Source organism: Dichotomopilus funicola (genome assembly GCF_033296635.1).
Source record: "Dichotomopilus funicola strain CBS 141.50 unplaced genomic scaffold C8A04scaffold_59, whole genome shotgun sequence".
In the NCBI taxonomy this organism is placed as follows: domain Eukaryota; kingdom Fungi; phylum Ascomycota; class Sordariomycetes; order Sordariales; family Chaetomiaceae; genus Dichotomopilus; species Dichotomopilus funicola.
The window spans coordinates 146,595-158,203 of NW_026944080.1; the positions used below are offsets into that span (position 1 = coordinate 146,595).

Sequence of the window (11,609 nt, forward strand, 5' to 3'; positions counted from 1 at the left end):
TGCTGCTCATCCCAACTCTCGCTTTTTTGCGATCACCAACTCGACCGTACGCGACGGAACAGGCCTTGGACTCTCCAAGTCACCAGCCCTCTTATCCCGATGATACGATTCAGGTGACACTGCGCGCTAGCTCCAACGGCGCGCAGCACGCCTCGGGAAGGAAGAGGAATAGAAAAGAGAAGACAAGATGCGCGAGTTCATGCACTACATCACCAATGCATTTTACGGCGCAACAGGGTGGAATGACGACAACACCTACAAGGAGCTCAACGTCACCGCGAGGGGTAAGTTCCCTTTTCACCCATACCTACCCCCATTCCCCCATAAATTCCCTTCCTAACTTGTTATGGTCCCTTGGACTCCCCTCTAGCTAACACCCAACAGAGCTCATCGACTTCCCGCTCCCGCGCGGCCTCCGTCTCACTCTCTCGTCCCTCGCAACCCCCCACTTCGCAACCAGCTACCAACTGGGAAGCATCGGCGTCGTAGATGGCTCCATCTCCTATCTCCACAGCACCGTCCCGCTGACCGGTGTCGCTGCCCGCTCCGACCACATTCCTTTGCCGACTCTCCTCCGGTCGTATCGCCGGCTACATGATTTGGGTTCGAGGAACACTGGCAGATGGGGGGTTCCGAAAGGGGAGGGGGTGGTGGATGGCGTGGAGGGTGTGAAGGCTGCAGACCTCGGTGACGATACTGCTGCTGCGACCGCTACCAACACCCCTCCCACTACCGCTGCTTCGATTCCGATTCCCGTCTCCCTCGCTTCCGCGAGAGGGTGGCTAGATCAATGCGGGGACTCTCTCTTTTACGGACGTTTATATCTGCCGCAGTCGCTTCTCGAGGGCCTGGTCGTCCGCCGGTTTAGTGCGGACCTGCAAGTACAGCTATCTGCCGTCAGCGAGCGCTCTCTTCGCAACGGTGGGACCCTACTCGGCCTCATTCAGTATGACCGGGGCAAATACGGCATCGAGGGACTCGCTTCCACAGATGGGGGCCTCCTGGGCTTTCGTGGGCTTTACAACTTTGGCGGAGACGCGTCACCACCCCGATCCCCCATTGCAGGCACACCGGTTAGCGGTGGGACGCCCACGGGGAACAACGGCAGCGGAAACGACCAACAGACAGCAGCCACGGAACGGGAACGGGACCGCATCTACGGCCGCTTCAGCGCCGGTGGCGAGGTCTACTACGGCACGCTCAACAAATCCGGCGGCACGTCACTGGGTTTACGCTTCGCCACGCTTCCTACTCACCGCGGAACCCCACTAACCACCACACTGACCATCAACCCGCTCATGGGCAACATCAGTGCCACCTACGCCGTGCTCGCCCGTGATTACTGCTCGCTAGCCACTCGCATGGAGTTTAATGTCTATAGCTATGAGAGCGAATGGGCTGTGGGCATGGAACTGTGGAGTAACCGCAGGCCGGCTGGATTCTTACTCGGCGCTGACCCCAGGAGTGCGAGTGCCCGTGAAGAGCACAAACCCCAACCGTCACCTCCCGAACCCGTCCCAACGGGGCCCGTGCCTATTCTAGAGAAGTCGAAAAAGGAGAGAAGTTTCCAAGCCAAACTAGAATGGCGCTTGGACGAGGATGATGATACCGTCCCTGCATTACCATCACCATCGCCATCGCCATCATCATCAGCATCAGCATCAGCATCACCGCCAACTCCACCATCCCCACTATCACCGACACTATCACCACCGATCGTCACCCCCCTCGATCCACTCCCAGTCCCGACAAAACCCGAAAACAACGCTAAGACAGAGAAGGACAACGAAAAAGAAGCATATCGAGGCGTCCTCAAAGCCCGCCTTGACCAGAACCTGCGCATTGGTCTGCTCTGGGAGGGCCGAGTCAAATCACTCATCTTCAGCCTCGGCTCAGGGATCGACTTACGCAAGTTGGACGAACCGTTCCGAAGCTTGGGCATGGAGATTCAGTTTTCGTCGTGACGCTCGTACATCACCAAGCGGCCGGTGGCCGCTCGGTTCCAGGGCATTCTTTTCCCCTGATATCCATACCCCTGCCGCTCGATGGAGGACGCTCGCTCCCGAGCTGTTGGGCCATGGCTGGGCGAGGCAAGCAGGTGTCCCTGGCGTGAGGATCCGTGTCCCCCAAGCTCCACCGCGACCGGCGCTAGCCGCCTTGTGAGGTACATGTGACCCCGGAACAGGTACTAGAGCCGTCGAGGGTTCCGCATCTACATTCTCCACCGACTGTGTGCGCGGAGAAGCTTCCACAGTCCTGCGGTTGAGCGTGCAATGCGCAGATCATACATGAGGAGCTATCAAAGACCCTGGGTCCGGCAAACGTGCTGATCAGGCGATCTTGACCCGGATAAGGGACAAAGAGCAAAACGGGAGCTCCCGTGCCCCTGGATGCGCGTTGACACGTATCTGTTGAGCTCCTAGGCAAGTGTGGAAAGCCACGAACCATTTGTCAACAGAATGAAAATCTCGCCATTGTACATAGTCAATTAGAATTACAATGGACCTGCTGAGGCCGGATAGATAAAATAGAGAAGGGGGTTAATCTCGCAATTAGTTCGGTTAAGAGACAGGTCATAGAGCAGGGCCATGGAACAAGGCCAAAACTCCCACCATCACAACTCACATTTTCCGCGTTGGTCTTGCAGGATGTTGAACCCTATCAGGGGAGCTTTGTGTTAACCATCTATCCTTGCCTGACACAGAGATGGAAATAAAAATCATCACCCATTTATCAAGGTCTATCATGAAACTCACTACAACGTCCATTCATCCACCCCGTCCTCGCTGAACCCTCAGCTCACCCCTATGTTCGGAAATATCAAACATCAATCCCGGAGATCTCTAGTTACAAGCCCCCTCCTCCAACCCAAGCCCCCGAAAATCTGCCCATGACAAGTCTTCATGAGCCGAAATATACCCAAAAATACAAAAAATGGAAAGCAACGTAATACGGGGAACCACCCGTCATACCCTTCCCAGTATGTGGAGCGTTCACAACCATGTGTGGGAGCAACGAGAAACAAAAACGTACTTCAACACCTTAGCCCCACACGCCGACGGTAAAAGGAGAAAAAAAAGCCCAAACGCCCCCCACCATCGCCACATCATTGTCTCCCTATGCCTTGTTACCCCCCTGGTTAAGAAGCCAACACTCCCAGCAACACGGCGGTAGAAAGCCCGCCTTCCTTGGTGAGCGAGAAAATCGAGAAGCAGGGTACCATGTCTGTTGTAACTGTAATTGTCCGTCGCGGGAAGAAATATGAGAAGCCGAGCAGAAGGACTCTGCGGATACGAGTCTGGGCCGTGATCCATGAGCATGACGGCGTTTTTATTTTCGAGACGGGACTCGGGCGCAGCGGTGGCGGTTCAACTCGCCGAAAATCGCCAGAGAGGTAAGTGTATAGAGTGGATCGATACTCCCTTAGTCCGTAGCCATCACCGACTTCTCGGCACGTGCGTGCATATGGTCGGCGTGGGCTTCCAGGGCGGACGACATCAAGCGTGTTACTAGGCACGTTCATCCCAGTCAGCAAATACCCTCCAACAGTCTTAGCGCACATCGTTAACATGATCGTCAACACTCACCAGGCCATACAGTAGCTTTATCAAACATGTACGCCGTAACCCTCAATAGCTTCGAAGCGTATCCCACCCCGTCGTCCACTCGCAGCGCGCTGTCCCGTCCATTGCCACCGCTGTTTGCCATGCCTGTCGGTTGAGCCGCACGTGTCTGCATCTCGGTCCTAACGCCGTGAACAATCGCGTCAATCTTGCCCAACAGTTTTGCATCCTCCTCCTCTAGCAGCATGATAGCGGGCACTTGTGAATAGTCGGTGCTATCCCGGCCCAAGATCCCTAGGTAACGTCCGACGCGGTCTTGTAGTGCCGCCGCCCACTCGGCAAGGATCTGGGCACAGTCGAAGACGCAGACCGCGGCGTGTAATGGAAGTTCGCGGCCAGTTGGATTCACAAAAGGGACGCCTAGCTCATTAGAAGCATGGAGTGACTCAGCCGCAAAAAACGCGGCTTTCCGCAACTGTTTCTCCAGCCGGGACGAAGAGCGGCTATTCGAGGTCTCCATTCCCTGGGAATGAGGGGGTTGCTGTAGCGTTCCAAAGATTACCGGTTTAGACACACCAAACTCGGGAGACGGGGTTTGTGTTGTCGGAGTACCGGTCGTGAGATGCGTTGTCCCGGCTGTGCTCATGGAACTACCTGAAGTGGGATCCATCTTTGACTCGGGCGGGTGGCCGTTGCGCTGGATGGTAACGGTGCTTTTTGTCAATTCCTCGGCCATTCCCTCCCAGTCCCGCTGCCAAAACCTCTCCTTAGACCGTGACATATTGACGGAAAGGCGGATGTGTGCCAGGTCCAAGAGGGGAATACAGTCGGACGAGAGAGGCCCCGTGCCGGGAGGTTTAGGCCGTTGGATGCTATGCTGCAGCCCACCAGCCCAGGCGGCGTGCCATGTCTGGAGGGCGGGCTCAATATGCCGATGCATCTTGTTCGCTTCCTCGTTCGTCCAGACCTTGTTGTGGTGCCGCTGGCGCGTTTCCCAAATATAGTTGTGCAGGGCGTGAATCAGAACCAGGCATCCAAAGCTACCAGGCTTTGGGTTTCCCACCGGCCGAGCATCGGGATTGGCGGTAGAGGCGAACGGTTGAGGAATATTGGGAGGCGGGTGGCCCTGGCCTCTCTCGCTGGCACGTAGCAGCTGACCTAGAGCCTCGTGGAACGTCATCCGGTTCTGATTAGCTGCCGGTATCCCACCCTTGGTACGGAAGGCGTCGGCATCCTCGGCACCAAAGAGCTCTTCCTCACAGGGAAGGTCGAGTAGGATCTCTGAGCTCGTCAATACTGGCGTGTGATTAAATGCCAAGACGAGAAAGCTAGACAGCGTGAAGATGGCGTAAAGGGTTCGTTTCCGTTCCTCCATGTCCTTCCAGCGTAGCCACTCGGCGTGCTGCTCGTTGGTCCGGCGCTCGCCGTCCGATACGTTCCAATAGCCAGCACGATCAACTTCCATCATTTCGGTATCTCCACCCACAGATTCAAGTTTTATCGGCCGCAGTAGTCCAGCCCCTTGCGCAAGACTTACTAGTGCGGCGGCGTGTGTGGAGGCTATCTCACCGGACCTCCTATCCCCACAATTATAACCATAAACGACATTCAGGAGCATAGCCTGGACCAACCATACGGGGGTCTCCATGGACGGTTCCTGCTGCTGTGAATCAGGGCCCAGCACGGGAGTGCGGCGAATGGATTCTGCCTTTCTTACGTTCGCCTTCCTCCTCTCATCGAGATACAGCTGGATCATCTTCTTAGCCATCCCAAATAAACCCATGGACGCCTGATGTTCCAACTCAAACAAGGCACCAATCGCCGCCACAGAAAGAAGCAAACAACCACTACCGCCCATGCCGCTATTTCGCCCGTTAGCCAACCGTTGTGAAGGGAACTCGAATGTCAACGTCGAAACGTGAATAAATGGTAGGTGGGGATGAAAGTATCGCAAGTACGATTCAACATATCGCTGCAGATCTCGGGTGGCGGGAAGTGTCGTCGAATCAATGGGATCAGAACTATCGGGGCTGGGACGGACGTCGGGGCTGCTCGTGCTAATGCTAGGGCTCGGGGTACTATTGGAGATCGGGGACGGATGGTTGACGAGAGGAGAGGTCGAGGCGGCAAACGAATATTTCCGCGGACCAAGCTTGGACGCCGGGGCGGCCGACAGGGCACCTAGGATGGCATTTCTTGTTGAATCAGTGATTGTCGAGACGGGTAAGGTGCCATGATGACTACTACCATTCATCGAGGACGGCGTCTCTGGGCCGGCACCGAAATTGAGCGCTTGGTTCATATTCTGGGCATTCAAGCCCGACAGGAGAGAAGGCGGGGAGGTTGAAAAATAGTTCTCCGCCATAGGTTTTGCGGACGATGGCTGGGGGGACACGGGGGCCCCGTTAAGTAGGTCGGGGAAAACGGAACCGCTAATGTCAAGAGAAAATGGATTAGGCATCTGCGGGGGGGGCATGATTGAGTTCTGCCACATGGAACTAGTTGCAGTTGTGGCCGGGTGGTGATTGGAGCCATCCACCATGACATCGCTGATACCGCTTTGGCTTGTTGTGCTGAGCGCGGAAGGAGAAGAACCATCCACCGCGGTCTCAGTTGGCCCATTGTTGAACGACATGGTGTGGTCGAAGCCCGTTACCCAGTCGAACTCATCCAGGGTCTGGGTCGCCGTCGACATGTCGGGAAGCCCGTGGGGAAATGGCGAAAGCGTGTCCATGGCCATAGAAGGCGGGGAGTCGTTGTAATGCAATGCATTAGGGTTGACGGTAGAGCCAGGAGACGCCCCAAAATATAGACCGCCGTCGATGTCGAAGTCAGTGCCGAAAGGCATCACTGGGGCAGTCCGAAGAGCGCTCGAGAAATCCACGCCGCCAATGCCGTGCGTTTCGAGTTTGGGGAGACCCAGTGGTGCACCACGAAGGGCCAAGGCCGAAGCCATACCATAAGCCTCAAGGCCATGGTGGGTTGGCAACCCAATTAAGCTGGGGTGGCGGCTGTGGCTCGGTGGAATTCTTGAAGCCTGGGCCGTAGCAGCAGCCATCATCTGGATGGCGGTGTTATCGATATGACTGATAGTGTTTGCTCTGGGACGCATGGATGCAGCATTGCTGCTGCTAGCCGCAGCCGGGCTGGGCCCCGCCACACTGTTCTTCCGAACCCGGCCGGCGCCTGGAGTAGCCCCACTAGCGCTCTCACGGCGATTGCGCGGCCGGGACGACGGGGTTGTTGTTTGGTGAAGTTTTTGCTGGTGGCGCAAGAGCAAGTCTCGGCGAGCAAAACATCGCGCGCACTCGGGACACTGGAATGGTTTCTCCTTGGTGTGAGATCGCTCATGGCGCTTCAGGTGCTCGAGCCGCGCGAAGGAACGTGAACAGGTCCCGCAGACGTGGGGGCGTGGTTTGTCGGTTTTGGGAGGAGGGAACGCAGTAGGGGCTTTCGTATTGACCATAATAGTCGAAGCTTGTGGACAAATTAGCCTTATCCGTCAAAAGCAGTCATCTTTTTGTGTCTTTTTTGCTCTCCCCGCGAACCCGGGTACGTTGGAAAAGGACGGGGGGTGCAGTGAACGGAACGCAATAAGTCGCGGGGTCTCAAGGCCGGAGCGCCGTGCGCTACTGCCGGAGGTAAACTTACCAGTTTCGTCACCTGCGGGCGCGCCGGCGCTCGCGGCAGAGGGAGTCGACGAATTGGACATCGTCGTCACCGTCTCGAGCTTGTTACCGGCGTCGCTTGACACAGTCATGGTCGCAGGCGCGGGATTTTGGGGGCGTTGCCGAGGGACTAGGTAGCCCTGTGTTGTTGTTTAGAGGCGGCTGCGGGAGTGTAAGAGCAAAAGCTGCAAGGGCATTCAACGCAGAACCCCTTCTGTGCTGCAGCACTGCGCGATGCTATGCTGAAGCAAGCTGTACGCGGTGCGTGCGTTGGGAAGGGTGGGGAGCAGCAGCAGCAGCAGCAGCAGGAGGCAGGCAGGGAAAAGATATGGTGAAAGCGATCGGTGGGTGGGGAGAGCCAGAAGCTCTATTCGAAACGGAAAGGCGAGGAGGGGCGAGGCAGCGAGGCCGATGCGCACATACTATGCCGGTTCAATTGCAGGGTATGTACAGAGGACCGAAGCTGCTCGTAGATTGTGCGGCTCCGTGCCAAATTTTGTATAAAGACTTGAATTGTGAGCGGACGCTCAAGTTGTTCGCCTTCTGCCTTGTGGTTTGTGGTTGCAAAAGGCAAAGGGGAGACCGTCCGGGCGCCACGGAGGAGGGCTGGCCCGAGAGCGGTACACAGGAATCTGTTCTGCTTGGCCAGTGGTCAGGGAACTGAGCATGAACCACATGGGTCGGGGGCCGGACGCCCACACACAAGAGAAGGTGCGCGCGGTCCCCTGGAAGCTCCCCTGGATCCTTGGGGCTTGGCTGGATTGCCCAAAGCGGTGCGACCTGCGGATGGCGAAATTGTGGGCGCAAGGCTTGTCGAGGGAGATTGTGTGAGGACCCGGCCCAGCATTGCGCCCGGCTGGTCAACAGCGACACAGTGCCAGCAAATACAGACTAACGGCGTACGCTAACGACGACCGCAGGTACGTACCAGGCTCCACGCCGTGCTTGAGCATGGTTGCAACACGCCGTCGCTGCACAGCACTAGGTCTCGTGGTACCGGGCCAATCCATCAATTGCGGAGCGCGAACGGGCGATCCTGGCACGATGTTCCCACGCACGACCCTACCAAATATCTTTGTTCGTCGACAACCTCGGCGGACATGCAAACAGGGTATTGCCGCGTCGGCACCTGTCGGAGAGTGGCAGCCAACCAGGCTCCGAAGCAAGGTGGGCCCAACCTGGCAGTGAGTCAGAATCACACTCTCTGCCAAGAAGAAAGATGGTGAGAGCAACCCAAAAGACGCAAACTGCATGAGCTCGACTTGCGCTTGCGGAAGCCGCAGCGTCAGGCTCACGAGGCTTTCTCTGCCCAAGGGGCCTTTTGCCGTTGTCAATATCAACAGGAGCATCAATTAAAATGGCGGGAGAATATAAAAACCACAGTCCCCTTCAGCACCTTTCTCAGATCGTCTTTTGTTTCATTTGACTATCAATGCAAACGGAACGATAAGCCTTCCCTCTTTAGCCAACGGCTTTCCGGGATGGGCGAAAGCAAGACCAAACGGCCCGTGTCTCGTGGCCGCATTTTGGACTAAGTTGCTGGCCCGAATATTTCCTCAAGCGTTGACATCCAGTGTATCTCTTCCTCTCACAAATAGGATCGACCCTCGCTCCCTCGTTGAGCCTCACACACTTCGTTCGCAGCTCAAAACGAGACGCGGCGGCGGACAGCCTTCTCTCCGTCATCGCGCATCTCTCTCTCTCTTTTGTTTGGCTCTGCGGATTTGAGAGAAGTCCCACCCATGTTTCCCTCCCAAGAGAGAAGAACAGGGTTCAGTGCAACCCTGCAACCTTGCCTTCTTTTCTCGTGACCCGTCACGGGGTGACGGGCTCGGGCAAGCAGGCAACTTCTTCATGTGGACGCCTGGCGCTTTGGCAAGTTGCAAGCTTTCTGGGCTGACAGGAAAAGTAGATCGTCACGGTGGGAGAGACCGGTCCGCTCTGTCGGCTGCATGGACCGGTTCTGCAGCAGTAGTGCGCATTGTTATTGGTCAACGAACCACACCGCACTATTCCTATTTTGAGCAGGCTCCACTTTGACAGTGCGTTGACTCTCTGCCAGACATGCTAGCAGATAGTGGGCTCTGGATCGACCTCGAAGGCCGGTGGAAACCGCGCCACGAGCAACTTGAACTTTGTTTTCTTAACAGGCGCCCGAAGAATGGATATTAAATGATGAAGTTTTGAGCCACGGAAACGGCGAAAAAAATTGGGCTTCGTTTCCGGGGATGGTCTAACTTCCAGTTCTCTGTCGCCAAATCGAGTGCGTGCGACGGCTCGAGATGCTCTGATTGATTAATCCCTGTTCCAAGTGCTCCGAAACAGGCACCAGGGCAAAAGAAGAGAGAAGAAACGGGGGAGGCCAAGATAACAACCTTCCACATATCTTCTTTCCAACGGTGTCCCGATGATGTTGAAACCTCATGAATAGCAACTATGATGTAGACTCAACTTTGACTGCACTCTAACGTTAGTTAATCCTCAGCAAGGTGGCAAGCCTCAAAGGCCCGCCCGAAGAAAGCAACCCTTCTCCAAAGGGTTCTTGATCGACAACCCAAGGATACTATTAATATACTCGAGCTGCCTTTGCTCCTGCCTGTCTGTGTGCGCGGCCTGTCGGCCGGCTGGGCTGCGGGTTGGTTGTGTCTCACCAGTCACAGCCGAGAAGCTCATCTTATCGGTCGGGGGCATTAGCCTAGACCCGATTCTCCTGTCAAACAAAAGCGCTGAAGGGCTTCCAGACATCACGGCTCTTTTCCTCGGGAAAGGAACAGAAATAAGGGGGGGACAACCGAGTTGCGCGAGCCTCCTTCAATTCTAGCATCAGCCTTCCTCTGGCTCACCGTTTTCTATATACCTAGCGAGGCTCCAGCTTGCCCGGCCCTCGCTGCCCAATTTAGCCTGGAAGCGAAGTCCAAGAATGCCCCACTACCACCCACAAAGTGATGGCTCCCGAGGTTTTGTAGGAGGCTCTACCTTTGGGCAGCAACTTTAACGACTGGGGTGTCATCTTTTTCAGGATATGCAAAGCCCAAGCCCACTCCCCTTTTTCTCCCTCCCCTTGCTTGCGAAAAATCTTGAGAACCGCGAGTAACTAAAAGAGCCAATCATGCACCCTGGGCCCGCCTCGGCACACGGCGGACCGTCTCTTGCCCACGACGGAGGACACTTGAGTTGCAGCAATGGCGGGGCCAGCGGCAAAGCAAACGGTCGCCGATGAGTCGATGACAGGCAATAAAGAATAAAACCCGCAATTGCCCCCACGCATCGGACACACCAGATGCATCAGACTTGGACTCCGGTTAGTCGGGGGACTTGAAACACCGAACGACGCAGCTCGCTGTGATCTAGATGATAGAGCATCGGAATGGCCAAGAAGCAAGCACCAACCGGCCCAGGAATGATACACTTGGAACTCAATTGCAAAGACAAAAATTTCCCAAGAAAGAAGAAATCCGACTGGGTGCATCATATCGGCGAGCCACATCGTAGATCTTGACTTGGAGCTGGGGCTCTTGCATCCCTCGGCACCAAATTTACCCCGCCACTCGCGATAAGGAGCTTGGAGGGGTAAAATTCGATAAGCCCTGCATCGCGGGGCAGTTCTTGGTCAAAGCTTCCCCAAGCTCCAGTGGTTCCCAGCCAGTCGCACAGCTCCAATCATATCCGTTCAGCAACCCGAAACATCAACGGTGCGTTCATGGAGCTTGCTCCCCCTGCCAGTAAAGGATATTCCTTTGCACGACATCTTATTCCATCCCCAGGCGCATGCCCCCAGAGCCCAGTACCGGGGAGAGGTATTCTTACAAGTCGCCTCTCTCACGTAGGAGATGTGTACCCAGCTGGCCGCCATCGGTCCCTTTTCACTTCCGCAGACATCCAGCTTTGCGTCGTCTTCGTCCAATGAGCATAGCACGTTGAGCTGCCACGGGCCGCCCCTGAAAGGAGGACCCCGCACAGTCCCTCGAGCACCAGCCCAACACCACCTTGTCACTCCCCTTACCCATCCAGCCACCCCAGCGAGGAGAGGAATCTCAAGTTTCGTCATTTCCTGGCTGCAACCACAACATTCCTATCCGTGACACAATCTTCCCGATTCGACGCACAAGCGACGGGAAAGCTCGGGTTCGTTAGCGCAGCAGGTGTGTACACGTTCACAGAAAAATCGAGAACCTCTCTCACGCTCTTGGTCAAGTCCTTTCCACATGGGTTGTTCCAGATCGACCCGAGAATATACACAACTCCAGTTCACCGGAAACAAACCTTCGAACACTGTAGCACAGCTAGTATCCCCAATGCAGAAGAGGGCTATCAATCTCCTGTCCTAAAGCTACAAGTCAGGCCATTGTTATTTTCCCGTTTATTTCCCTTCTTCAAG

At 55.9% G+C, this 11,609-nt stretch overlaps 2 protein-coding genes across 2 annotated transcripts; one reads left to right on the forward strand and one right to left on the reverse strand.

The window, feature by feature from the left end:
- Positions 1 to 187: 187 nt before the first annotated feature.
- C8A04DRAFT_14127 (mitochondrial distribution and morphology protein 10) lies at positions 188 to 1,964 on the forward strand (the record flags this gene model as incomplete). Its single annotated transcript, XM_062777973.1, has 5 exons — positions 188 to 284; positions 385 to 666; positions 787 to 1,514; positions 1,548 to 1,610; positions 1,779 to 1,964. 5 exons carry the CDS (start codon positions 188 to 190, stop codon positions 1,962 to 1,964), a joined length of 1,356 nt encoding a protein of 451 aa, XP_062634787.1.
- Positions 1,965 to 3,423: 1,459 nt separating this feature from the next.
- C8A04DRAFT_14096 (fungal-specific transcription factor domain-containing protein) lies at positions 3,424 to 7,323 on the reverse strand (the record flags this gene model as incomplete). The annotated part of the gene is made up of 3 exons (XM_062777960.1): positions 3,424 to 3,509; positions 3,588 to 7,040; positions 7,215 to 7,323. 3 exons carry the CDS (start codon positions 7,321 to 7,323, stop codon positions 3,424 to 3,426), a joined length of 3,648 nt encoding a protein of 1,215 aa, XP_062634788.1.
- Between the last annotated feature and the right edge of the window lie 4,286 nt (positions 7,324 to 11,609).